Source organism: Piliocolobus tephrosceles, chromosome 16 (genome assembly GCF_002776525.5).
Source record: "Piliocolobus tephrosceles isolate RC106 chromosome 16, ASM277652v3, whole genome shotgun sequence".
In the NCBI taxonomy this organism is placed as follows: Eukaryota; Metazoa; Chordata; class Mammalia; order Primates; family Cercopithecidae; genus Piliocolobus; species Piliocolobus tephrosceles.
In genome coordinates this window covers 11565101-11592530 of record NC_045449.1, presented here as the reverse complement: position 1 = coordinate 11592530, position 27430 = coordinate 11565101, and the positions used below count along the sequence as shown (strand labels likewise).

Here is a 27430-nt window from a genome sequence, read left to right as displayed (position 1 = left end):
GGTGGCTCACATCTGTAATCCCAGCACTTTGGAAGGCCAAGGCGGGTGAATCATTTGAGGCCAGGAGTTCAAGACCAGCCTGGCCAACAGGGCAAAACCTCATCTCTACTGAAAATACAAAAATTGGCTGGGCGTGGTGGCACATCCTTGTAATCCCAGCTATTTGGGAGTCTGAGGCACAAGAATCGCTTAAACCTGAGAGACAGAGTTTGCAGTGAGCTGAGACAGCACCACCGCACTCCAGCCTAAGGGACAGAGTAAGACTCTGTCTCCAAAAAAAAAAAAAAAAAAAAAAAAAAGAAAGAAAAAAGAAACATTTAAAACTGAATAATAATACAAATGAGGTAGATCAAGTTTGTGGAATGGAATTAAAGCACTCCTAAAAGGGTAATTAGTATCATCAGATGCCCATATGCGAAAGAAAGGCTTAAAATCAAGACCCTAAGTTTACGCCCTAAGGGGCTAAAAACAGATAAGCAACTAGCCCTAAAACAACTTGAATGAAATAATAAAAAACAGAAATTAAAAAACTAGAAAATAAATGAGTAGAGAAAATTAGCAAAGTCAAAATTTGGTTCTTTGAAAAGATTTATAAAAGAAAAAGAAAAAAACTCTAGCAAAACTGACCAAGAAAAAGAAGTCACAAATTGCCAATATTAGGAATGAAAAAGGATGCAGCACTACAGCTCCCACAGGCACATAATGTTGGGGTGATCAGACCAAACACCAGGTCACGGTGCCTACGAAGTCCAGCGGAGTCAAAGGAATGAGACAAGACAAGTTAAGAGTACAAAGCGTGGGTCCAAGGGGCCAACGTCAAACAAAGAAGCAGGTGGTGAGGACATGTGGATGTTGGGGTGGACAGGTGAGGACATGAGGATAGAAAGGTAGTGGTGCATCAAGCATAGCTGTGACGGTTTAGCATATGCTCCACTACTTGAGATAAGGGAGAACAGGATCTTCTGATTCAAGACACAATCAATTTATGATCTTGGGAGAGCAAGGAGCAAGGGGCCAGCGAGTCTGGACACATTCCAGAGGCTACAAGGGGTTTTATGCCCTGAGCCCTGGGTTCCCTCCAAGCCACAAGGGGTTTTATGCCTGAGCTTAGATTGTAGTGTGGCAGGGCAGCCTTCCACCCTTTGGCACAGAGCTTGGTGTTCCATAGGCCACAAGGGGTTTTAGACCCTGGAACCAGGACACATTCCAAGACTCTTTTACAGACAAGCAAGCCCTGCCTCAGCTCTTCTGCCAACACATAATGATAACAAAAAATAATTATGAACAATTTTTTTTGCCAGTAAGCTTTATAACTTAGATAAAATGAAAACGTTTGTTGAAAAAAACAACTTGCAAAAACTAATAAAGGTATGAGGCAAAAAATCTAAATAGTCTTTCATCTACCAAAGAAATAATTATCAAACACTTTCCCCAAAAGAAACATCCATGTCCAGAAGTATTCCCCGGTGACTTTTATCACACATTTAAGGTTGCGTTAAGACCAACTTTCCACAAACTTTTTCAGAAAATAAAAGAGGAAGTGCTTCCCAACTCATTTTATAAGGTTAGCATAATCTTAACACCAAAACAAAAACATCAAAAGAAAATAAAAGTGGAAGATAAATGTCATTCTTAAACACATGAACAAAAATCTTTTAAAATTATCAAATCAAATTCTATAATACATAAAAAGATTAATATGACATGACCGAGTGCATTTATTTCAGAAATGCAAAGTTGGGTTCAACACTAGAAAATAAAAAAAAAAAACCAATGTGCCCATTAACAGCAAAAAGGAGCAAAAATTATATAACCACCTCAGGAGATGCAGAGAAATCATGTGATAAAATTCAACGTGTAATCATGATGAAACTCTTTTAGCCAAGTGAGAATAAAAGGGGTCTTCCTGTGTCTGATAAGGAACATCCACAAAACCCTACAGCTAAAATTTTAATGGTGAGTTACCAAATGTGTCTCCACATAATTGGAAATGAGGCCAGCATTTCTACTCTCACCACTTCAACGTTATACTGAAGGTTCTAGCCAGAGCAGTAAGGCCAAACAGAAAAACAAAGACATAAAAAATTGGAAATAAAGAGGTAATATTGTCTCTATTTGCAAATGACTTATTTATATAGATCATCATCCTAAATTTACAAGGCAATTACTACATCTAATAATTTTAGAAAGATCACAGAATATAATATCAAAACGTAAAACTCAATGACACTTTTATACACTACCTGATAGTAATTGGAAAATAAAATTAATAAAACAATTCCATTTATTGTAGAACTGCAAACACAAAAAACTTAGTGCTAGATTTAATGGAAAATATGTGAGACTTCAACACTAAAAACTACAAAGCATTGCAGAGAAAAATTAGAGACTTAACTAAGTGAAGAGATGCTGTGTTCATGAATTGCTATATTCAATATTGTTAAAGTCTTCATTCTCCTCAAATTAATCTACAGATTTAATGTAATCTCAATCAAAATCACATCTAGCTTTTTTTCCCCCTAGAAACTGGCAGGCTGAATCTAAAATCTATGTGATTATGTAAAGAATTTGTACTAGTCAAAATGATGTTGAAAAGGAAAAACTAAGTTGCAGGACATATAGTACCTGATTTCAGACTTATTAATAATCGATTTTCTCTTAATCAATAATCAAGAACAAGGGGCATTGGTATTTTCTAACATATATATTTTATATTAATATTTTATACAACTAATCAATTTTCAACAAAGATGCCAAAAAATTCAACAGGGAAAGTTATTTTTAACAGTATGGGAGCAAGCAGATGTTAATATGGAAAATAATGAGTTCAACTCCTACAACCTCCTAAACAAAAATTAATTCAAGACAGATGATACTCCTGAATAAAAAAGTGAAAACCGTAAAGCTTCTGAAAGAAAAAACAAAAGAATATCTTTGCAATCTTTGGGATTGTTAGTTTCCTTAGGACTCAAGAGGAAAAAAGGGAAATCGCATTTGAATCACATGAAAATTTAAAACTGTTTCTCATCAAAAGATATCAATAAGAAAATAGGTAAACCACCAATTTGGAGAAGATATTCACAATACACATATCTGTCAAAAGATGTGTAACCAGAAGCTATAAAGGATTCCTAGAACTACAAACAATCCATTTAAAATGAGAAAAAGACTTAGACACTTTATAGAATAATTCATATAATTGACCAATCAGCATATGAGAAAATATTCAAAAGTATAAATCTTCAGAGAAAGACAAATTAAAATTTCAGTGAGATACCAGCACACACTGACTAAAATGGTAAAAATTTAAAAGACCCACGCACAAACCCACAATTTGGTGAAGAGGCAGAGCAACTGAACTTTATTACATTGCCACTGGGAGTATAAATTACACAATCACTATTGAAAACTGCTGGGCTATTACTTACAAACATTAAACATATGCCTACTGATGAACCTGCAGTTCTCAAGAGAAATGAAAACATATGTCCATGGAATAACTTATATCAGACTGTACATACAAGCTTTATTTATAATAGAAACCAGAAATAACTCAAAAACCATCATTAGGGGACTGGATGAACAAATTCTGTTATATTCAGACAATGGAATTCTAGCAATAAAAAGAATTAGACTCAAAATAAATGCAACAATATGGATAAATCTCAATAATACTAGGCTAAGATTTAAAAAGGGCAGGCACTCCATTTATAGGAAAAGACAAATCTGCTCTATATTGACAAAAAGCTGATCAGTGATTGAGGCTGGCAGGAGAATGGAGATGTGTTGACTGGAAAGAGGGACAGGTGAACTTTCTAGGGTGACGGCAAGTGTTCTGTATTGTGGTAGTTACCTGAGCATATACATTTGTAAAACTCCCCGAGCTCTATGTATACTTTTTGTCTGTACATTGTGCTGCATGTATATTATACTACAACTTTAATAAATGAATAACCAGCTGTACCCGAATATCCAACAGTGGGATGAGTTAGTCAAATCCTGGTGCATCCACACAATTAAACATTACACATGATATCATAGAAGAAGAATTAGTGACATAGACAGTTACTGAGTACACTGTTTTAAAAATCAAGTTATAGCAAATCAGCAAGAAAACAATCCCATCAAAAAGTGGGCTAAAGATGTGAATAGACAATTCTCAAAAGATGATAAACAAATGGCCAACAAATATATGAAACAATCCTCAACATCACTAATGATCAGGGAAATGCAAATCAAAACCACAATGCAACACCACCTTACTCCTGCATGAATAGCCATAATCAAACAAATAAAAAAAATAGATGTTGGTGTGGATGTGATGAAAAGGGAACACTTTTATACTGCTGATGGGAATGTAAACTAGCACAAACACTACGAAAAACAGTGTGGAGATTCATGAAAGAACTAAAAGTAGAACTACCATTTGACCCAGCAATCCCACTACTGGGTATCTACCCAGAGGAAAAGAAGTCATTATATGAAAGAGATACTTGGCACAGGCATGTTTACAGCATTACAATTTGCAATTGCAAAAATATGGAACCAGCCCAAATGCCCATCAATCAACGAGGGGATAAAGAAATTGTGATATGTGTGTGTGTGTGTGTGTGTGTGTGTGTGTGTGTATACACCTTCCACCCTTTCCCCCAAGTCCCCAAAGTCCATTGAATCATTCTTATGCCTTTGCCTCCTCATAGTTTAGCTCCCACTTATGAGTGAGAACATACAATGTTTGGTTTTCCATTCTTGAGATACTTCACTTAGAATAATAGTCTCCAGTTCCATCCAGGTTGCTGCAAATGCTATTATTTCATTCCTTTTCATGACTGAGTAGCATTCCATGGCGTGTGTGTGTGTGTGTGTGTGTATGGTGTGTGTATATATGTTAAATAACGTTTGATAATTTAAATATTTTTAGATAAAAACCACTGAACAGAAGCTCCACGAACAGATTATTGTAATTCTCTTTTTCTCTAAATTTTTATCTTTTATCTAAATATATATATTAGATATATATTATTAGATAGATATATATTAGATATATACATACACATGCACATACCATGGAATGCTACTCAGCCATGAAAAGGAATGAAATAATGGCATTTGCAGCAACCTGGATGGAATTGGAGACCATTATTCTAAGTGAAGTAACTCAGGAATGGAAAACTAAACATTGTTATGTTCTCACTCAAAAGTGGGAGTGAGAACTGCCTATGAGGAGGCAAAGGCATAAGAATGATACAATGGACTGTGGGGACTCAGGGGAAAGGGTGGGAGGGGGTGAGGGTGAAGACTACACACTAGGTACAGTGTACACTGCTTGGGTGATGGGTGCCTATGTACCAATTAGCAGAAAAAGATAAAAATTTCTTCTGTTCGTGGAGTTTCTGTTCAGTGGTTTTTGTCTAAAAATATTTAAATTATCAAAAGGCAAACATTATTTAAGGCCTAATTACTAAGCTTTGTATTTGACCTCAGGGACGTTTATGACTACCCTGGAGGTTGTGTAATATATCGGATAAATGCAGAGCTGCAGGCAGACAGTTCTGCCTCCTGTTAGCTGGGCAGCTATAGACAATTAATTTAACCTCTTTGTGCCTTTGCTTTCTCATCAATAAAATAATAATGAAAGTATCTGATTTTCATGAGAATTAAATGAAATGGACAGTGCTCAGGACAGTGCCTGGCACTGTGCAGTAGTGTATGGTAGATACTAGATAAATATGGACTACTATTATCGTGTTATAATAAGAATTATTATTAAAGTGTCTGAACTTTTAGAGACTTTCGTGGTAAGTATTTCGGCTTGTGGCCATTTTTGGTTATTTTCTGGTTGACCCCTGGATAATTACAATGTTACAATATGTGTTTTTTTTCCTAGGTCACTGTGCTTGTCTCACTGATTTGGCAATTAATTGTCTAAATTTTTTCTCATTCTGACTTTCAAGAGCATGGATTTGAGCATTTGTCATCACACAGATAGGTGATAGATCAATAATAGATAGATACATAAATGATAGATGGACGATAGATAGATTTTAAACTTTTTTTTTTTTTTTTTTTTGAGATGGAGTCTCGTTCATCGCCCAGGCTGGAGTGCAGTTGCTCGATCTTGGCTCACTGCAAGCTCCGCCTCCCGGGTTCACACCATTCTCCTTCCTCAGCCTTCTGAGTAGCTGGGACTACAGGCGCCCGCCACCGCACCCGGCTAACTTTTTGTATTTTTAGTAAAGACTGGGTTTCACCATGTTAGCCAGGATGGTCTCCATCTCCTGACCTCGTGATCCGCCCGCCTAGGCCTCCCAAAGTGCTGGGATTACAGGCATGAACCACCACATCCAGCCAGATTTTAGACTTTTAAAATCTTAAGTAGTTTCTTGTTTTTGCCTGATGATTTTCTTCTACTTCAAAGCGGGGACTATATCTTACATTTTCTTGGTATTCGATATAGTGCCCAGGACAGCTATGGAAATACAGTTGATGGACAGATGGGTGGATGAATGAACAGTCAGATGAAAGAAAGATGAATGAAAAGTGGATGCCTGGGTTCTACAACAGCTACTGATTTACTGGATGTGGGGACAGAAGGGGTTAAAAATTCCATCAAAATGAGGGACTCTTTATCTCTCAAAGACAAAATTGGGGTAATTATCTTCTCTTAATTCTAGCAATCATTAGTGCTTACGGCTGAACATTTTTATTGTGCTTCAAACCACAGATAATCCACAGACAACTGTGATTCACTTGTGACTTTCCACAGAAGTCAACTTGTCAGACACTGCCCTGTGGCTACTTGCGTAGGGCTGGAGCTGGTGGCCATATCATAATCCTTTCCCATTGTTCACAAAGCAGCTTTAGTCTTTGATGATTGGACATCAAGTTTCTGTGACCACTAATGCAGGGCAGAGCTTTACTGCCTGAAGTGCAGCACTCTGCATTTTTTCCTCTTATCACACACAGTTAGTGACACCGTGGTAGCCTTTCATTTCTTTAGGTTCTACGGAGCTGGGTTATAAGGATGATGCTGGAGGACCACACTAGGTTGTGTGGGCAAGCTGGGATGGGGGTGGTTAGTGCAGTGGATAATTTAGGATTCCGCCCTTGTCATCTTCTTCTCTTCCCTTAGGGGCAGGTGTGAGACCGAAGTCATGTGACTATTAAGTGTTGCCATCGTGAAGATAGTAATCATTTCAACACATCGATACCAAAATGCAACTTTTCATTTGCCTTATCTATTAGCTTTAGTCTTTTGCTATCAGCTTAAACTTCTATCCTTGACTTCAGAAGACACTGCATTTATTGATTGTCCTCATTTTCCAAATCACTTACTGTACACAAACACACTTTTTGATGCTTTCCCTAAACTTACTGTATGTGCGCCTGAGTGGCTGGGTTATTACCTGAACAAGGGCGTGGATCTTAAGGCCAGATTCCTTGATGAGATTGTAATATTTTTCCATTCGATCATGCTGATCATCCAGAGAAAGAAGGGATTCTCTTTTTCCATCTTTTCTCTTAAATATTGGAGCCACCCATGTTTTCATGATGTTTTGGATCTCTTCCACATTGTCTTTAGTTTTCTGAATTCTTTGTTCAAGATCATGAATACTACTGGTGATTTGAGTGACATAATCACAAATGCCTGCTCCTCAAAAGAAATAGAATTAATTGAAATAGCCTGCAGTGGCACAGCTAAAGGGCTAGTTGCTATGAAATGTAGGGATTTAATACTTGTGAGTGTTATAAGACTTTTCTATACAGGTAACTTCATTATCATCAGAATATTCTCCCTCCTAGTTGTATTAAAAAGACAACCTTTACCATGATGCTGATTATGGAGGAAGAGAAAGGGGTAATGCTTACTTACCAAGCACACAAAAGTTGGCACAGCTGCTGGGGAATACAATTTTATATCCAAATACCAGTGAGACTTGATGACCTTATTTGGGTTAATCTTTCTTTCAATGTTTTAAGCACTTGCATCATGTTAAATTTTGAAAATGTCTTTTCCTCTTGCACAGGAACTAAAGTTCTAACTTGTTTAATATGGCATTCTAAGACTTTCATGAATCAACTGTAATCCTTTTTTTTTTCTTCAAACTTTAACCCTTCTGAGGACCCTAATTCGAATTAATCTCCCTCCCCTGTGATTCCCTCCTGTGATTCCGTCCTGTGAATCCCTCTCCTGTGATTGGTCACACTTTATGATGGCTTTTCATGAAAGTCATCATATGGCTCCGTATAACTTAGGTTGTATATCTGTCTGTTGTCCCCACTAAATGTGAGCTTTTTGAAGGTAGAGACCATGTCCCATACACCTCAAATCTCTCTAGTTTGTCACACAGTATCCTGCACGTATTAATCAGCCAATGAAAGTATATTGAATTGAGAGATACCAGAGAAGTCAATGCATACTGCTTTAAGATGTTTACAATCTAGTTAAGAAAATTAAATAACAAAGATAATATAGTAAGAGCTCACTCGTGGAGCACCCAATATATACTGGAGACTGTAGGAGATCTTATGCAACCTCTGAGCCTCCCAACGTGCACGGCAGCAAGGTTTTCTAAATTTACCAACTATATCCATAAAGAAAGAAAAGGAATACCAACTCTTTTTGCCTTCTCTGCTTGGATATGTGTCAAAGGAGAAGACAGACTTATGTTTCAAACCCAAATAAGATTGCCAGGGAATAACTGGAGGTTCTATGAACTTTATTAGATCCTCGAATCTCCATGTTTTTGTCAGACTTCAGATGGTGCCCTGTTACCTTCTGTTTTCCAGTTCAAAGTCTCCTCTGCTGCTCTGAGGCGGAGATCAATATTTTGCAGCTCTTCCTCCACTAATGGAAATTCCACCTCCAGCAGAGTTTTCATAACCTTATTGTACCAATTTGCCATCAACTCCAAATTAGCCACAAGCTGCCGATAGAAATCCCTGGAGGAGAACATGGCTGCTGCTGTCTCAGGGATATGTGTCATCTCTCTGGCTTCAAGATAGCTCATTTCTTTCAGCACTGAAAGCAGCTGGAGAAAAGAAGCAACACAAGTGTCTGTCATTCAATGACAATGAATAATCTGCAGCATTGGTCAAGGACTGGACAATCCCAGAAGGCCAAAGATCTTCTGGGTCTCTTCTTAAGTTCTGCTCCTATCAGTTTCTTAAATCTAGTTTCAGAAAAGGAAAATCAAGTATCAGGCAGAAGGAAGATGTCTCCGACAGAAATAAGGCCCCTAAATCTGTAGATCATAAAGAAGAGGAAAACCTGAGAACAGAGGCAAGAGCGATAGCAGGGGAGGGCTCTGCCTTCTGTGCTTTGGGCAATGTGGCTGCGGAAATGATGGGCTTATGCTGGCCCAGCCAGTTCCCGATCAAGGGTGGTGGTGGTCTAAATGAGGAGAATCATCTGGCCTGGGCTACCAACATTCATGAGAAGCCTCAAGTTCAGACTTCTGGCATTCTCTCCAAATGAAATAGTCATAGTGAGACGCTGGCAGGATTGAGAGGAGGTGCCCATAATAAAACTTTAGTTATTCAATGTAATCATTTGGAATACCCCACAACTTCTGTAACCCTCTGCTGGCATTTCCTTGTGTCTTAACATGCTAGGGGTTCAGGAAATGGAACTCATCCAGGCTGCTCCGAACTTCTGTGGGGTCCCAAATTTAGCAGCAACTGAAGAAGTGAGAAACCAAGCAGAAAGAGTCCAATGAAACAACAGGGTTTCCAGGCACCCTCTTCTTCATCCTTCCCTATTTATTGATGTTCCTATCTGAACCCATGAGGACTGACTGGCATAGGTACAGGCGATGAAACAGATGGCCCCAGGTTCTCCCTATCTCCCCCTCATATAAAGACACCTGGCTCCTAGCTCTCCTTCCAGTGCTCTGGGCCAATTCTTTATTGCAAGTGGGCAAACCCTAGTCAGCATTCAGACAAATGCTAACCACTTTTTGGGGAAACGGGCTCAGTCTTCTAGTTTTCTTGGAAGTAAGCTCAAGACAGATACTAAAAATTTAACTGTAAAAACTGAAAAGAAAATAATTAAAAGAAAAGATCTGGGGCTATTAATATAATAGGGAAGTAGAGAAAGTCATTCCAAACATAAAACCACAAAATAAAACATAAAAATTTTTGGGCATAAAATATCAACATATAATGGCCAACATATTTGGCCATTTAAACTGGCAAAATTTTTGGAGCAGATTTCTTAGTATCTGTCACATATTTCCTGAGTATCCTAACAAATTCCAAGGAAGAGAGGGTACTTCCACTAGCAAATGGGCAAAGGACATGAACAAGCACTTCAAAGAAGAATAAATATACATGAGTAATGAACACATGATAAAAATTCGTATTTACTAGTAATCAAATAAACACAAATTGAACATTGAGTTTTTTTTTTTTTTTTTTTTTCATTCAACAGTCTGGAAACTATTTGAAGAAATGAACAATATCTTGTTGGCAGGAAAATGACTGAGTTCCATCTTTCTAAAGAACAAGTTGATAGTATGTATGAAAAGTCTCAAAATGTGAATGCCCTTTAGCCCAGAAATTGCATTTCTGGACTTTAATCCTAAAGAAATAATCAAGAATGCATACAATAAAAACTAGGGATATTTGTTGTAGCATTATTTATACCATGCTTTATCCAATTTAAGATGTCATCAGTTGTAAGATTCACTATTATTTTATATGCAACAAAAGAAAAAAGAAAAACATGCAGTCTATTAAACTACAAACATGCCAATTTCAGAGATATAAATATGTAAAAAGAGGCCTCCTAGAATCCAAGAAATACAGACTGATGAAACGGTAAAATAATGTAAATGTCCAACAATAAGACATTTAAAATAATTTAAATGATTTACATAAATTTGAAAAAATTAACCTATACGATTCTTATCTTGTCCCCAGAGGGGCAAATTTCTGATCATGTCCCTCTAGACTGAGAAGTGTGTCACTGTTCATTCTTAATAGCCCAGCTTTGGCCACATTGCTTGAAGTTGCATGGCAAGGGGTGACTGTGTGCTTCTTTGACTTGCTAAGCTTGTAGCTGTCCTCTATCAACTCACATTATAGTTTAGGTATTAATATTTATTCCTCCCCCACCTTTTTCCTCTTGTTTCCCTCCTTTCCCTTCTATGGCCTGCAAACATCTATAAAGTGCGCCCTATGTGTTACACATTAAAGCAGATAAGGTCCTTGTCCTTGGAGTACCTAGAGTCTGGTCCATCTTCAATGGAGGACTAAGTATGGTTATATACCAAGAACTTAATTATGATTTAGTAATATATCTTATACCAAGGATTTATCTCAAGGGCTTAATTACTGTATTACAACATGGAGACTGTGGGCCAACTTGGTAATCCAGATATTCATCTCTTTAGGCATTTAATATTCAATATTGCTCACAGTGAATGCCAATGAAATTGATCCAAGGGGTTCAGTCAGTTAAACAGACTCATGTCTTGCCAAAGTGAATAAATGAATTTTCTATATTCCTTGTTGACTGATTGCAGAGGAGGAAGCGATGTTCCACTTAAATTGCAATTTTCTTGAAAGATGCCAATATGCCATCAGCTTGGTTTTCAGCTCAATCTATAGTGCATTTCTGGAGCACATGCCATCAAGGCAGATGTAGGTGACTGCTTTTAGCTTAGTGTGACCAATACCGTTTTTTTCAACCTGAGTAATATTGTTTTTGATACAAACTAACCTTTAGTTATCATTTTTCTCCAGCATTAAACTTTCTGTGGCTGCTGTGGTCCCCACTGGTCTTCCACCCTTCTGATCATCTAAAACAGTTTCTCAACCTCAGCACTATTGACATTTTTGGACTGTTGTGGTACACTTTCCCATGCATTGCAGGATGTTTAGCAGCGTCCCTGGTATCTATCCACTAAATGCCATTGGCAATTCCACCTAGTTTGACAAACAAAAATGTTTCCAGGAGGACAAAATCACCACCAGTTGAGAACCACTAATCTAGAGTCTTATTTCCAAAGCCACTCCTTTGGGATTTACCATATGCCATCTAGTGAAGATACAATTTTGCATGTTAAGGTTGTGACCCCCAACTAGACCGTGGGTTCCTTGAGGGCAGGAGCCAAGTCTTATATGCCCTTGGTTGGCCCTCCAGCATCTAGTCAATGGCCTTCAGGCATGGTAAATATTCAAGGTAGGCCCAGTGGGCTATGTTTGTTACTACATGATTGGTGATCTTTTGTAGTGTTTCCTGTTGTGCAAAATCAAAGCAAATATATTGAGCAACCCTAGTGAAAAATGTGAACATGGGCCACTTAATAAAACACTACGCCACAGGATTCATCCCAGAAAAGAAATCCAGGGTACAAAGTATTTTGAGCATCTTTTGCATGGTCTTATAAAAAGTCTTTATGCTGGGAGGCTGAGGCAGGAGAATCACTCGAACCCGGGAGGCGGGGTTGTAGTGAGCTGAGATCGTGCCACTGCACTCCAGCCTGGGTGACAAGAGTGAAACTCCGTTTCAAAAAAAAAAAAGTCTTTATGCCTTTCAAATCAGCAGAATTCAAAGAAACTCTTCAGGCACCCAAAAGAGAGCTACTGTCAGCCGACTAACCTGTGGGTTAAAGTTGACAGTGACCTCCTTCGTCTCTGGGTCACGTTTCAGAAGTGGTTGGGAAAGATTGTACTGTGACTTCTCTGATACTGTCCGGCACCAGTCCTCATAAAGTCTTGTCTCATACCTGCGAGGGTCAGAGACAACAGCCACCTCATAAGCCCCCTCCCAGCTCCCCAGTGCCTGGTCGTGATCTGTGTTTAACATGAACTGAAGATACTACTAGTCATTGACCCTGCCAGACTGGGTCAGCTTCTGCGAGTAACCACAAATTTCTTTCTTTCTTTCTCTTTCTTCCTTTCTTTCCTTCCTTCCCTCCTTCCTTCCCTCCCTCCTTCCTTCCTTTCTCTCTCTCTCTCTCCCTCCCTCCCTTCCTCTCTTCCTCTCTCTTTCTCCTTTTCTCTCTTTCTTTCTCTTCGAGACAGAGTTTCACTCTTGCCACCCAGGCTGGAGTGCAACGGTGTGATCTCGGCTCACTGCAACCTCCGCCTCCCAGGTTCAAGCGATTCTCCTGCCTCAGCCCCCTGAGTAGCTGGGATTACAGGCATGTGCCACCATGCCTGGCTAATTTTGTATTTTTAATAGAAATGGGGTTTCTCCGTGTTGTTCAGGCTGGTCTCTAACTCCCGACCTCAGGTGATCCGCCTGCCTCGGCCTCCCAAAGTGCTGGGATTACACGCTTGAGCCACCGTGCCCAGCCGTAACCACAGATTTCTAAAGGTAGTATCGCTTAAATCACAGAAGAGAAGGAAGACCCCATGAGATCTTTTGGGGGGATAAGGAAGTTGTGATTAGTCTCAGTAAATGTTGGAAGAAGTTACTGGGGAAGATTTGCTCTCACACTAATCTTTATGTAGCTCATGGACGTTCATCATTTAGTAATTACACACTGACAGCACCTACCATGTGCTGGGCTTGGGGGATAAAAATGATGGATGAGTACCTGACAGTAAAGGCAGTTAATGGTGGGGATCGCAGGCGAGCAGATCACCCTGACACAGTGTAGCAAGTGCAATCCTAAAGAAATGTACAGCTGTAATCCCAGCACTTTGGGAGGCCGAGGCAGGCGGATCACCTGAGGTCAGGAGTTCGAGACCAGCCTGACCAACATGGAGAAACCCCGTCTCTACTCAAAAACAAAAACAAAACAAAACAAAAAATTAGCCGGGCATGGTGGCTCATGCCTGTAATGTCAGCTACTTGGGAGGCTGAGGCAGGAGAATCGCTTGAACTTGGGAGGCAGGTTGTAGTGAGCTGAGATCATGCCATTGCACTCCAGCCTGGGCAACAAGAGCGAAACTCCATTGAAAGAAAGAAAGAAAGAAAAGAAAGAAAAGAAAGAAAAGAAAGAAAAGAAAGAAAGAAAGAAAGAAAGAAAGAAAGAAAGAAAGAAAGAAAGAAAGAAAGAAAAAGGAAGGAAGGAAGGAAGGAAAGGAAGGAAGGAAGGAAGGAAAGAAGGAAGGAAAGAGAGAGAAAGAAAGAGAGGAAGGAAAAGAAAGAAGGAAGGAAGGAAGGGAAAGGAAGGAAGGGGAAAGAGAGAGAGAGAGAAAGAAAGAAAGAAAGAAAGAAAGAAAGAAAGAAAGAAAGAAAGAAAGAAAGAGAAAGAAAGGGAGGGAGGGAGAAAGAAAGAAATGTACAGGAAATCAGACACCTAATGGCAGCAGTGGAAGGCTGGGGATGATAAGGAGAATGTCAGGGAAAGTTTCGTAGGAGAGGCAATGAAGGGACGCTTGCCTGAGTCTCAGAGGATAGCCAGTGGTTGGGTGGCAAAGGGAGAGTGAGCATTCCTGGCATGGCCAAAGAGTAGAGGTGAGAAACAGCATGCTTGAAACTGTGTGCTTGAAACAAGGATTACAGAGCATGGCAGAGGCTGGAGGTGGTGGTGAGGAGGCAGGGACCACCTCAGGGAAGACTCTTCATGTCATGTTAAGGAGGCTGTGAGAACCACTGCAAGGCCTCCCAGCTGGTGGTGGCTGTGGTGACATTATTGGATTTGGTAACAATGTGGGTACTCAGGGGGACAGATGTGGAGGCAGCAATGACTGCTAGGAAGCCACTGCAGCAGTTCGGCCTGGAGAAGTTCCAGTCTCTTGTGAAGACGCTGCTGTTGGAGACAGAGGAGTGGATGGACTTCAAGAAAGATTATTTTGGAGGTAAAAGGGGTGGAATGTGTGTTACTTGGCAGGCAGAGGTGCTGTTAATTAATCTGTCTGGAACAATGCTAAGTATAGTCACAATCATAATCGCAAGGGCCACCATTCTTCCCTCCTGAACCGGGAGAAAGAACAAATGGCAGAAAAAGGCAAAACAGTGGCTGTTTCTAGACCCTGAGCCCCCGAAAGACTTATTCAGCTTTAAAGCAGGAACAACTTTGAAGTCATATAAAATTTTCACTCTTACGCTTTCTCCATAAAACGATGCAGGAAGTACTTTTTAAAACTTATTGTCTCTTTGTGCAGCATGCACTGTTGCTTCTGCTGAGTAAGCAGTTGTTGCAGTTTTCCGTGACTCCCATCTTGGAGTTCTGTGAGTAGCACCCCACTCCTAGCTGTAGTTCACACTCCCAGCAAAACTGCACTGGAAAAGTATTTATTTCCAGAATAGAGCTGAATTCCCCAGAGACCCTAGGTGTGTGCAACCCGGAAATACAGTACTCACAAATATCGCTGTTATAACATAAAACATAGAGTGATACTTCAGAGCCACTGAGGAATCTGCATAAACTCAGAGCTGCAGAAGGCAGTGTGGAGGTTGTGCAATTTGCAGACCCACACAATCCCAGAGGTTGCTTACTTTTCTAGCAGTGAGAGCATATCTTCATATTTTTGTTTCATTCGCTTTCCTTCTGCAGATTCCATGCAACTACTCGTACAAAAGAGAAAAAGTGACACAGAATTAGAAGTTAAAACAATTATTCGAGGAACAAACTGCGGTGTCCAAAGAACAGCGTGAATAGCTCCTTGGCTGGTTTCCAAACAGCCCTGAAAGAGCCCTTCTTCTTCCCGAACATCTTACTCTGGCCACTGGAGGGCATCTGCATTTCCTGAAATGCAGGCAGCTCTGCAAGTGTCAGAGTTTCCTGCCTGCAGCTCCACCAGCACCCTCACCTAGCTGGGCCAGTCACGCACCAGGTATGTGAGGTCCTTCAAAAACCTGAATAAAAGGGAAATTGAGATATGAAAAAATTCTAGGTGCCATAATTTTCTGTATGTAAGACCATCAATGTTATATATAGTCATGCATCACATAATGACATTTTGGTCAACATATATATGTGTGTATGACAGCGGTCCCATAAGACTTTAATGATGCTGAAAAATTCCTATTGCCTATTGACATGGTGCGAGGCATTACTCACATGCTGGTGGTGATGCTGGTGTAAACAAACCTACTGTGCTTCCAATCGTATAAAAGTGTACAGTAATGTCCTAGGCCTTCACATTCACTCACCTACAGAAACTTCCAGTCCTGCGAGCTCCGTTCATGGTAAGTGTCCTACACAAGTGTACCATTTTTTATCTTTTATACTTTATTTTTTGCTGTACTTTTTCTATGTTCAGATATGTTTAGATACACGAACACTTATCATAGTGCTACAATTGCCTGTAATACTCAGGACAGTTACATGCTGCACAGGTTTGTAGCCTGGGAGTCATACATTAGACCATACAGCATATTGATCATAGCGCGTATTGTTCCTAGAATACGCTAGACCATAGCGCATTTGTACCCTAGGAGCAATACGCTAGACCATAGACATAGGTTTGTGAAAACACACTCTATGATATTTACATAATGACAAAATTGCCTAAGGATATATTTCTCAGAACATAACCCCATTGTGTAAGTGATACATGATTGTCTATAACACTATATGCCAGGTAAATATCTATGTAGGTACATGTATATTAAAATGATTTTTATATATTTAAATATATATGTTTCTCCTTTTCTGAAATCCATCTAGAACACGTGATCTGAAACACTACCACTTCTTCGCGTTTTTACATGAGGGTCCCTCCCAGCTCTTACCCCTGAAACATGTGCACATGTAATGCACATACGTGACAGTGCACATGCATGTACATATAACGTGTGTAAACACAAGTGCACACAGACACACACACACACACACACGGAGGCTTCTGCAGGAATGCTAAGGACCACAGAAGAGAGTGTGGCTCGAGGTACTGTTACCCACTGGTTTTGACACTTGCTGCAACACTAATGAAAGTCCAGCTCCTGGAAAAAATGGATGAAGTACCTTTAATTCTTCAAAACCTTCACACTAACTATGCGGAGGTTTGTTTCTGTTTGTCCTGCTGGCAAAGAGGCAGCTTACTAATCCATTTGCTCTTTAAACCAACATAGGATTTCTTTCTTTTTTTTTTTTGAGACAGGGTCTCGCTCTGTCACTCAGGCTGGAGTGCAGTGGTGCGATCTCGGCTCACTGCAAGCTCCGCCTCCCGGGTTCACGCCATTCTGCTGCCTCAGCCTCCTGAATACCTGGGACTACAGGCATCCCCCACCACGCCTGGCTAATTTTTGTGTATTTTTAGTAGAGACGGGGTTTCACTGTGTTAGCCAGGATGGTCTCGATCTCCTGACCTCGTGATCTGCCCGCCTCGGCCTCCCAAAGTGCTGGGATTACAGGCGTGAGCCACCGTGCCCGGCCCAACATAGGATTTCTTCACCAGATCCCTCGAGCTTTCCACAGAAGCCCTAGCGCCTGCAGAGAAAGCAGTGAATTTGCTGGCATTTTTCCCCTCTCAATTACTCAGTTCACTTTCGTGATGAAAGGGCAGATGCATCTGCCAGGCAGCAAGGAGAGGTGGAATGTGCTTCAGCCCGAATGGGTGCTTTCTCCTCCCAAGCTGTGTGATTTCCACAAGCCTCACGGGCCCCAACCCCAGGTCTCAGTTTTGTATCTAGAAAAGAATGAGGCCAGAGCAGAGTGAGGCTAGTGAGGCTTCTCCCATGGGCGTGTGGCCGAGTGGGAAGTCACAGGAATAAGAACAGTGAAATTCCTGCAGTTTCCATGTCACTTCATGGTGAGGAATCTAAAACATTTTCAATAACCAATCAATACCTATTATAGAGCAGAATACACTCTTCTTTTTTTTTTTTTTTTTTTTTTTGAGACGGAGTTTCGCTCTTGTTTCTCAGGCCAGAGTGCAATGGTGCAATCTCGGCTCACTGCAACCTCTGCCTCCGGGATTCAAGCGATTCTCCTGCCTCAGCCTCCCGAGTAGCTGGGATTACAGGCATCTGTCACCATGCCTAGCTAATTTTTTGTATTTTTAGTAGAGATGGGGTTTCACCATATTGGCTAGGATGGTTGAAAACTCCTGACCTTAGGTGATCCACCCGCCTCAGCCTCCCAAAGTGCTGGGATTACAGGCATGAGCCACTGCACCTGCCCCGTAATAAACATTTGAATCATTTTTAAAACAAGGGGGAGTTTTCACGGGAATTATAGAGGTCTCTGTTGTGTACCTTCCAGATTCCCTCTTGGGACCAAGCCCTCGTACCCCTCCAAACCTCCCTGCTTCAACCCCTGCCTCGCCCTGTCCCCTCCAGCCAGGAGTGTTGGCTGCTGCGGAAGCACCACTGCCTCCCTCTTTGGGAACAGCCTTGGCTAAAGAGAGCTGCCTGGCCCAAAGGTCATGCCCCTCCCCAGGAAAGCCCACATCCAACCAGCTGATGTGGGGGTACAGAGGCAGAACAGCTCTGAAGGGCCCAAGCTCCGTGGAGGACCGGCTGAGACACCTATTGCAACTTTCTTACAGCTCAGCAGCTCAACTTATCTCTGCCCTATCTGTTCCCCCTCCCTCCTTCATGGGTGCGATTCCTGAAAGGCTCTCTATAAATTCCTGCACATATCATAGGTCTCCTTCCTGGAAACCAGACCTGTGACAGCTGCGGCAGTCCATGTTCTAGGGGCAGCCCTGGCATCCCTCCCCACCCCATTCACCTATCTTCTCCCTTCTGCCTTCTGTTGCTTGATTGAGATGCATGAGGGCTCAGAGCTACTCCCCACCAAACTTCCAGGGCTGGGGGTCCCCAGGAAGCGTTCTGGATTAGGAGCCTGGAGAACCAGGCATTTCTTCCGGTTCTTTCTTTGGCTGTCTCTAGGACCTTGGCCAAGTCACTTCACTTCTCTCTTCATTTCCTCCATTTCTTCATCTGAAAATAAAGATCTCACCCAGACCCAAGCAGATGTTGCAAGTGGGTCACCTGCAGGGCAGACCGGCCTCACAGGCATGCTTTGTTAGATCTGCGCAGTTTGAGAAAAAATGGAATCCTTGATCATTGGAAAATTGGATGTCCAACTCTAAAATCCAGTTTCCAGCTTATCTCCACCAGTCAGGAGATGGCTCACATTGGGTCTGCTTTTCTGCTTGGCAATGCTGGAGTAGGGTGTTGGTGGCCCCCTGCAGACCCCATCCTGGCCATCCTTTTGTCTGGCCTCTGACGGTGTTGAGTCTTCCCACTTGGGCCAGACCAGAGGGTCTCTAAGGCTCTTCCTAACTCCAAAATGCCTGTGAGTCCAATGGCCAGAGTTTGATTCCTTTCCTTCTGTTGTGTTTTCCAAAACCTGTGTGCTCTCAGCAAGATTAAGTCTTCTAGAAAGAGGGATCAGAGAAAGACTGCCTTTCCTCAGGCAGCGTCTTAAACACAGTATCACAATTAGCAGCTGAGATGCTTCTATCTCAGCTTCTAACCTCAGCTAGGAAGCAAGCTGATGGTTTCCAAACCTGGTCACCATCAGAATCAGAGGAGGAGCTTGCTGAAGGGGCAGATTCCCAGCCACGCCAGATTCAGATTCAGCCAGTGACAGGTGAGGCCCTGGAACCTGCATCTTTAACAGGTTTCCCAGGGTTGTCCCAATATGGACAGAGACCTCATACTTCATTATTTTCCAGTGGTCTCAGCAGCAAGGAGACATGGTATCCAAGGGAGACGTGTGGAAGAACTCCACAGAGCTTAAAATCCCTGGCTCATTGTCCTCCAGAAATGAATGCCCTGGAGCAAAAGGAGTCTGCCAGTTACATCTCACTTCACACCAAGGGCCCTGTCCGTAAGTCCAAATGCATCAGTAGTATCATGACTGCTTGGCCAATGGGTGTCTAATCCCTTGCTGGAAATGGAAAGAAAGGAAGGTGATTTTCTCACCTTCGTTAAGTGGGTTGCATTTCTACAACACTCGGATTCCAGAGCAGGAACAGCAGCCCAAGACAAACCTGGCTTTCAGGAACACAATACTCACGGGTGTGTGATGCGTCCAAAGTTGCTAAAAGGACCCTGGATGCGCTGCCTCAGCTCCTGTGCCCAGCGGAGGCTGCCGGCCACGGTGGGCATGTTCTTGTGCACCGGTGAGAACCCTGGGGACATGGCACAGACAGACCGAAATGAGTCTAGAGCACCTCAGCCCTCTCCACGCGGCAAATGCCTCCAGCCAGGTACTCCACTTTTGCCTCATTATCTCCAGACTAAAGTCACCCTGGGAGCACATAAACAGGAAGAAAGAATGACCCTGAGACGAACACTCTCAGCCTCAGGGGACCTGGGTCCTCTGCCTAAGCTATTCTGATTTCATTGCTTTGGGAGGGGCCCAGCCATGAGTGTTTCAAAGAGTCTCACTCTTGTAGCCCAGGCTGGAGTGCAGTGGTGCAATCTTGGCTCACTGCAACCTCTGCCTCCCAGGTTCAGGTGATTCTCCTGTCTCAGCCTCCCAAGTCACTGGGATTATAGGCACCCACCACCACACCTGGCTAATTTTTTGTATTTGTAGTAGAGATGGGGTTTCACCATATTGATCAGGCTGGTCTCCAACTCCTGATGTCAGGTGATCCACCCGCCTCGACCCCCCAAAGTTCTGGGATTACAGGCGTGAGCCGCTGCACCCGGCCACCATTGAGTGTTTTTTAAAAGCTCTCAAGATGACTCTAATTGGACAGTCAGGGTTAAAACACTCCCTTAAACAGACAACTCAATCACTCTGGGTCTCAATTTTCACATCCATAAAATGGGAATAATATCTTCCCTGCTTAATTAACTTCCAGGGTTCCTACGAGAATTCTGTAAGATGATGAATGAGGCCATATGGATTATGAAGCCCTGGACTCGAGTCAACACAGATTAGATATGTTTATGTTAGCCCAGGCATTGGGTTTGTCTGCTTATATTTAGTTGTCAAGATTTAACAAATGTGAGGTATCACTTTTTAAAGAATCTCACTTCCCAGCTTCTCGGGGAAAATGACAAGATTAGCAAGAATCCGCTGGCATTTCTAACTAGCGACTGAAGAAGTGGCCACTTCCTTTATTTCACCACGTGTACCACCCTTCCCTGGTGTCACCATGCTCAGTCCAGATCCATGATTTTCATTTCCGGCTTGTCCTCCATGATAGGCAAAACTCTAAGATGACCCCCAATGACCCTCACCCTCGCATAATCCTCTCCCCTTTAAGCATAGGTTGAAACTGTGGCTATGATGAGACCTCACTCCTGTGGTCATGCTATGTCATAGGGCAGGAGGAAGAGGACCCTGGCTGGGCCTGACCTAATCAGGTGAGGCCTTACACACAGAATGTTTTCTCTGGCTGGTGGCAGGAGAGGAAGGCAGAGATTGGATGCATAAGAGGATTTAACGTCCTGTTGCTGGCTTGAAGATGGAGGTGGCTATATGGTAATGAATGCAGATGGCTTCTAGTTGCTAAGAGTGGCCCTTGACTGACAGCCAATGGGAAATGGGGACCTCACTCCTATAGTCATGAGGGACTGGATTCTACCAACAGCAAGGAGGATGGCAGTGGATTTTTCCTCCAGAGCCTCCAGATGCAAACTCAGCCTGGCTGACACCTTGATTTCAGCTTTGGGATTCTCTCTGAGTGGAGAACCCAGATGCACCATGCTGGACTCCTGACCTACAGAAGTGTAAGCTGATGGCCGGGCACGGTGGCTCACGCCTGTAATCCCAGCACTTTGGGAGGCTGAAGCAGGCAGATCATGAGATCGGGAGCTCGAGACCAGCCTGACCAACATGGTGAAACCCTGACTCTACTAAAAATACAAAAAATTAGCCGGGCGTGGTGGCAGGTGCCTGTAATCCCAGCTACTCTGGAGGCTGCGGCAGGAGAATCACTTGAACTGGGGAGGTGGACGTTGCAATGAGCTGATACTGTGCATGCCACTGCACTCCAGACTGGGCAATAGAGCCAGACTCCATCTTAAAAAAAAAAAGAATTGTTAGCTGAAAGATGGGTGGTGGTGTTTTAAGGTACTAAGGTCGTGGTCATTTGTTACCACTATAGCTTCTGAAGACATTTGAGTTTTCAAACTCTGTATCTGACCATAAGAAGTCATGGGGATGATCCCATATAAAACTTGGTCAATGGATTTTCTTGGAATGACTTCCAAGTGGAGGCAATTCTCGATGACCTCACCATGAAACCTACTAGCAAGCAGAGTGATCCTGTTGCTCAGCTACTTAAAAGCCTTTGATAATTTCCCATACCCTCGATCATGATTCCAAGTTCCTTAACCCAGCACTCTGAGCACTTCCCAAGCTGACCCCAAATGCCGTGGCTGACTGGGTGTCTTCCGCACACCTTGTTTCGCTACAGGCAGGCCCAGCTGATCACCTTCCGTATCCTCTCATGTCTTCTCCGAAGGCCTTTGCCTCCTCTCCTTTACTGTTGATCTCCCAACTTCTAAGGCTCAGCTCAAGACTACCTTTTACATAAACCTGCCCTCGAATCTCCCATCCACAATGCATCTTTGCTTGGGGAGGAAGGAAGAGTTTTAGTCTCTTGTTCTTTCTTTTCTTTTCATCATAAGAAGTCAGTAATTTATTTCCTCCAATGGCATCATTTTTCAGATGCCAGAGGCCATTCAGTCCAATAACCACTTATTGAGCACCCACTATATGCAGAGCACTGTGCGATTGACTATAGGAATGTATTTTATTTGTTTCTTATTTATTTTATTTTTATTTTTATTTATTTATTTATTTATTTGAGGCGGAGTCTTGCTCTGTTGCCCAGGCTGGAGTACAGTGGCTGGATCTCTGCTCACTGCAAGCTCCGCCTCCCGGGTTTACGCCATTCTCCTGCCTCAGCCTCCCGAGTAGCTGGGACTACAGGCGCCCGCCACCTCGCCTGGCTAGTGTTTTATATTTTTTAGTAGAGATGGGGTTTCACCTTGTTAGCCAGGATGGTCTCGATCTCCTGACCTCGTGATCCACCCGTCTCGGCCTTCCAAAGTGCTGGGATTACAGGCTTGAGCCACCGCGCCCGGCCCTTATTTATTTTATTTTGAGAGACAGGGTCTGGCTCTGTCACCCAGGCTGGAGTGCAGTGGCAGGCTCATAGCTTCTGCAGCCTCGTACTCCTGAACTCAAGAGATCCTCCCGCCTCAGCCTCCCGAGTCACTAGGACTAGAGGTTCACACCATCGCTCCCAGCTTGTTACCATTCTTTATAGCTCAAGTCGAGCGATACTCAACATTCTATAAAGAACCACCTTTTTGTATTAATTATTTTATCCCTTACCTTGACCTGCCACAGTATACAATACCCACAGGCATGTTTGGCATGTAGTAAGGATTCAATAAATGTATGTAAAACTGAAATGCATTTGTTTTGACTCTAAGCATCATAATAAAAATGGAGACATCACGCCTTGGCACGGTACTGCCCTTTGGAGGGCTCCTGCTGGTTCCTCCCACCAGAAGCATGGTTGCTATGGCATTGGAAGGCATAAAAAACTTTTCTCAGGCATGCAAACATTTATTTTGGAATGGAGGTGTGTTGAAGATTAGTCAGTGTAGCAACACTGATCAAGGATCAACTCATACATGATGCCAAGGTCTCAGCTGAACGGAGGCAGTCAAGACTGCACCACGCTGGGTCAGCCAGCCAATCTCAGCCCCAGAAACAGGGAAAGTCACAGTTCAGAGAGCTCCCCGGTCACCCAAGGTGGTCTGGAATTTCAAGCAAGAAGGTTGTGCTTGCTCTTTTTTGAGAATGTATGGATCCATACATGGACATTTAACAAATACAAGAGGAATGTGTTGCTTCTTCCCAGTAACAGAACGTCCCCATCAAAATCCCCTTCAACAAGCCTACCAAGTTCTGCTTCCTCCTGGACATGCTGACTGTAGATCATCCTCACTGCATCCAGATCTTTGTTGAACATTTGGATGAGGACCAGGTATTTATCAGATGTATCCCTCGCTACCAGTGGTCTTTCAAGGAGGTTTCCTGCTATGTCTAGCAGCTGTAGGGAAGGTGGAGGAAAAAGAGGAAAAATAAAGCACAGATTAAACCTTTCCGTGGTCATACATATCCAGTGCTCTGGTTTTTCCTTCATATGCCTACAAATGTAAGAAGAGTGAACAGTGTTATTGTGGAACTGGACCAGTAATTATTCATATGTGGATGATATTCATAGTCTTTCTCCTCTCCTTTGCTTCTGACAGAGAATTCCTGTCTGCTGAGTTATCTACCCCCAGCTCTACTTGGCACAAGAATCTGGATAAACCAATAAATAAAGGGACAACTAAAGATCCCAGAAAGCTTAAGTTGAGCTACATAATTAAGACCTAGAACAGGCCGGGTGCGGTGGCTGTAATCCCAGCACTTTGGTAGGCCAAGGTGGGTGGATCACGAGGTCAGGAGTTCAAGACCAGCCTGGCCAAGATGGTGAAACCCCGTCTCTACTAAAAATACAAAAATTAGCTGGGTGTGGTGGCGGGTGCCTGTAATCCCAGCTACTCAGGAGGGTGAGGCAGGGAATTGCCTGAATCTGTAGGGAGGCGGAGGTTGCAGTGAGCCAAGATGCCAAGATCGCGCCATTGCACTCCATCCTGGGCAACAGAATGAGATGCTGTCTAAAAAAAAAAAAAAAAAAAAAAGACCTAGAACAGAAAAAAGGTGATGATGGAACAGAAAAAGTTGCTAAGTAAGCTGGATGTTGGGGAGAATTTGAAGGGCTAAAATTTGAGAATGGGAACAAGGAAATAGTTTCTGAGACCAGGTGCCCTGAGAATGGCGGTGATGCTAACTAAGCTTGCTCTGAAGATGTGTTCCAGTGTATTCAGACTGCCCTAATCCCTCAGTGCTTCCTGGAGCAGCAAAATCAAGATGTGAAATGCTTACAATTACTTTCTGGCTCCTGGACTGTGTTTCTTCGATTGTGATGCTTTTCTGAGATGAGGCCGTGTAGGACTTCAGTTATATTTAGGATATACCAATACTCTGCTTCTAAACGTGCCTTCCATGATAACCTTTCATCTCCACCTAGTGCTTGAAGCCAGGGGGTGACAAAGTACAGCAGCAGGCAGCCAAACCCGCCCAAGTCTGGCCTGTGGCGTCAGTGCATGGTTTTTGCATTTAGAAAAAGAATTAAAAAAAATTAAAAAGAGGGCTGGGCACTGTGGCTCATGCCTATAATCCCAGCACTTTGGGAGAACAAGACAGGCAGATCACTTGAGGCCAGGAGTTCAAGACCAGCCTGGCAAATGTGGCAAAACCCGTCTCTACTAAAAATACAAAAAAAAATTAGCCAGGCATGGTGGCATGTGCCTGTAACCCCAGCTACTTGGGAGGTTGAGGCATGAGAATCGCTTGAACCTGAGAGGCAGAGGTTGCAGTGAGTTGAGGTCGCACCACTGCACTCCAGCCTAGGTGACACAGCAAGATTCTCTTAAAAATAAATAAATAAAAATAATAAATAATAAAATGAAAAAGAGGATGTGACAGAAAACACATGTACCCATAGTCTAAAATATTTATTCTCTGACCTTTTGTAGAAAAAAAATTGGAACCCTTGCATCCACACGTCTTAAAACTGGAAGCTGAACAGTCTGCATTTGTCTAAGACCCTATGCTCTTTATCCTACCTCCTTATTGCAGGTTGGGCCATTCTTTTTTGCTTCACTGGCATGCAAAGCTTGGACGGAATGCAAGCTCTAGGAGCTGGTTGGAATCAGCTCATAATCTTAGATGGCTCCTAGAAGTCCAAGGTGTCCAGGCCATGTTATGCAGAATGACCACGTACGGAGAAAGGCCAAATACGGGGTCCCTGGCCAGATGTTTTCCAGACCTGACAGCTTGACTGGATTTCCTAAATGATTCCAAGGTACTCTAAGGACTCTCTAAAGGTGTTAAAAAGCCTTCCATTAGGGAGGATCTAGGGTCACACTTTCTTCCACAAAACAATCACCCAGATCTCTGGAGACGGTAAAAAGTAGCTCTGCCTCAATGGAAGCATAAGAGAGCCGGACTCCACCGAGTTCTATGGCTCCCATCTTCCGCTGAGGAAGTACAGGTATGTGCACTGAGGGACCACCATGGCCAGCCTGCACCCTCTATTCACAGTCCTTGGCCCGGATGTACTCATGGATTCATGTCCACTGAGAGGCCACCTAGTAGTTGGATGATCTTACAGCAGCAGCAGGAGATCCAGAGTCAGGTACTCTCTCTGATCCCTACTCCCCAGGCTTGAAAAAGTTCTTCTCTGCATGAGCTTATGTCCATTGGAGATTTTGCTTTTGCTTGGGGATAAAGGAAGGGTTTTAGTTTCTTGTTGGTGAGATCACCAAAAAGAGAGAAACAAAGTAGGCAGAAGGGACTGGAGGGTTATGGTTTTCCTACTAGTTTCCATGGGCTGGGTTGGAAACTCTGCTGAGAAGAGGAGTCAAGGTCAGAAGATAAATCATCTGCTTTTATGAGCCCTCTGAAACTCTGGGTACAAGCAGTGCTGCGTCAGTAGAGGGAAGGTCTCCCACTACTTCTGCCCAGAACCCTACTCTACCATAAAATTTCAGGGATTGGAATTTTTGAACCCAAAGAGGCATGCCCTTGGCCCACACAGACATGTTTTCATAGTGGGACCATCAGAAGAAAAGCAATGGCAAGACTCCTTCAGGCACCTTTCTTGGCAGATAAAATTTAAAGGGGGTCTGTAGACATGTAGCAGATGCTGTGATTTCAAAGACTTCAAAGTGACTTGAGAATACTTGTGAGGCATCCCTTGAAGACTCCTGAACATCTCTGGTGGAGAGGGATCTATATGATGGGTAGGGCTGGGCATCCTTAGTGCACAGATGGAGTTTCAGCCCCATAAGTTACCTGAGAAGCAGAGTTTCAATGAGCCCTGACAGATAATGGCATGCATGACCATTCTGTGGACACAGGCGAACCTTTTCACTGGAATTGGTTCAAACGCTTGGAGAGGTGGCATGCATGACCATTCTGTGGACACAGGCAAGCCCTTTCACTGGAATTGGTTCAAATGCTTAGAGAGGGGAATCTCAAAAGCCTTCCAATGTGAATTACGGTATTTATTAAAGGTTACATATATACTCAATGGCTAATGGAGCCCGCCACATTTGGGTTACCAAATATTCTAGAATAGCACAGATCCATCCATCCAGGGTTGAAGCCTCTTCTACAATTGTCCCACCCATCACAGATCCTGTGTCTGAATATTTTCAGTGCCCAGAAACTGAACTACTTGCTGAAGAAGTCCATTCCATCTTAAACAGCTTTGACAGAAACCTCTTTCCTCTACTGAACCACAATGTGACTTCTTGTAACTTCCACCAACTAGTGGAACCCTTAAAATTTTACAGAATAAGCCTTTTTTTTTTTTTTTTTTTTTTTTTGAGACAGAGCCTAGCTCTGTCCCCCAGGCTGGAGTGCAATGGCGTGATCTCGGCTCACTGCAAGCTCCGCCTCCCGGGTTCAGGCCATTCTCCTGCCTCAGCCTCCCGAGTAGCTGGGACTACAGATGCCCACCACCATGCCTGGTTAAT

General features: G+C 42.8%; 1 protein-coding gene across 1 annotated transcript in view; it reads right to left on the bottom strand.

Annotated features, from left to right (window-relative positions):
• The window catches only part of DNAH9 (dynein axonemal heavy chain 9), a 376206-nt gene that overhangs the window by 313916 nt on the left and 34860 nt on the right, over window positions 1-27430 (bottom strand). The window contains exons 9-14 of the mRNA XM_026456281.1: window positions 23739-23889; window positions 19878-19992; window positions 15401-15469; window positions 12608-12734; window positions 8777-9032; window positions 7407-7648 (exon numbers count right to left, since the gene is read on the bottom strand). Coding sequence (XP_026312066.1) covers window positions 7407-7648; window positions 8777-9032; window positions 12608-12734; window positions 15401-15469; window positions 19878-19992; window positions 23739-23889 — 960 coding nt within the window. The remainder of the gene's footprint in view (window positions 1-7406; window positions 7649-8776; window positions 9033-12607; window positions 12735-15400; window positions 15470-19877; window positions 19993-23738; window positions 23890-27430) is intronic.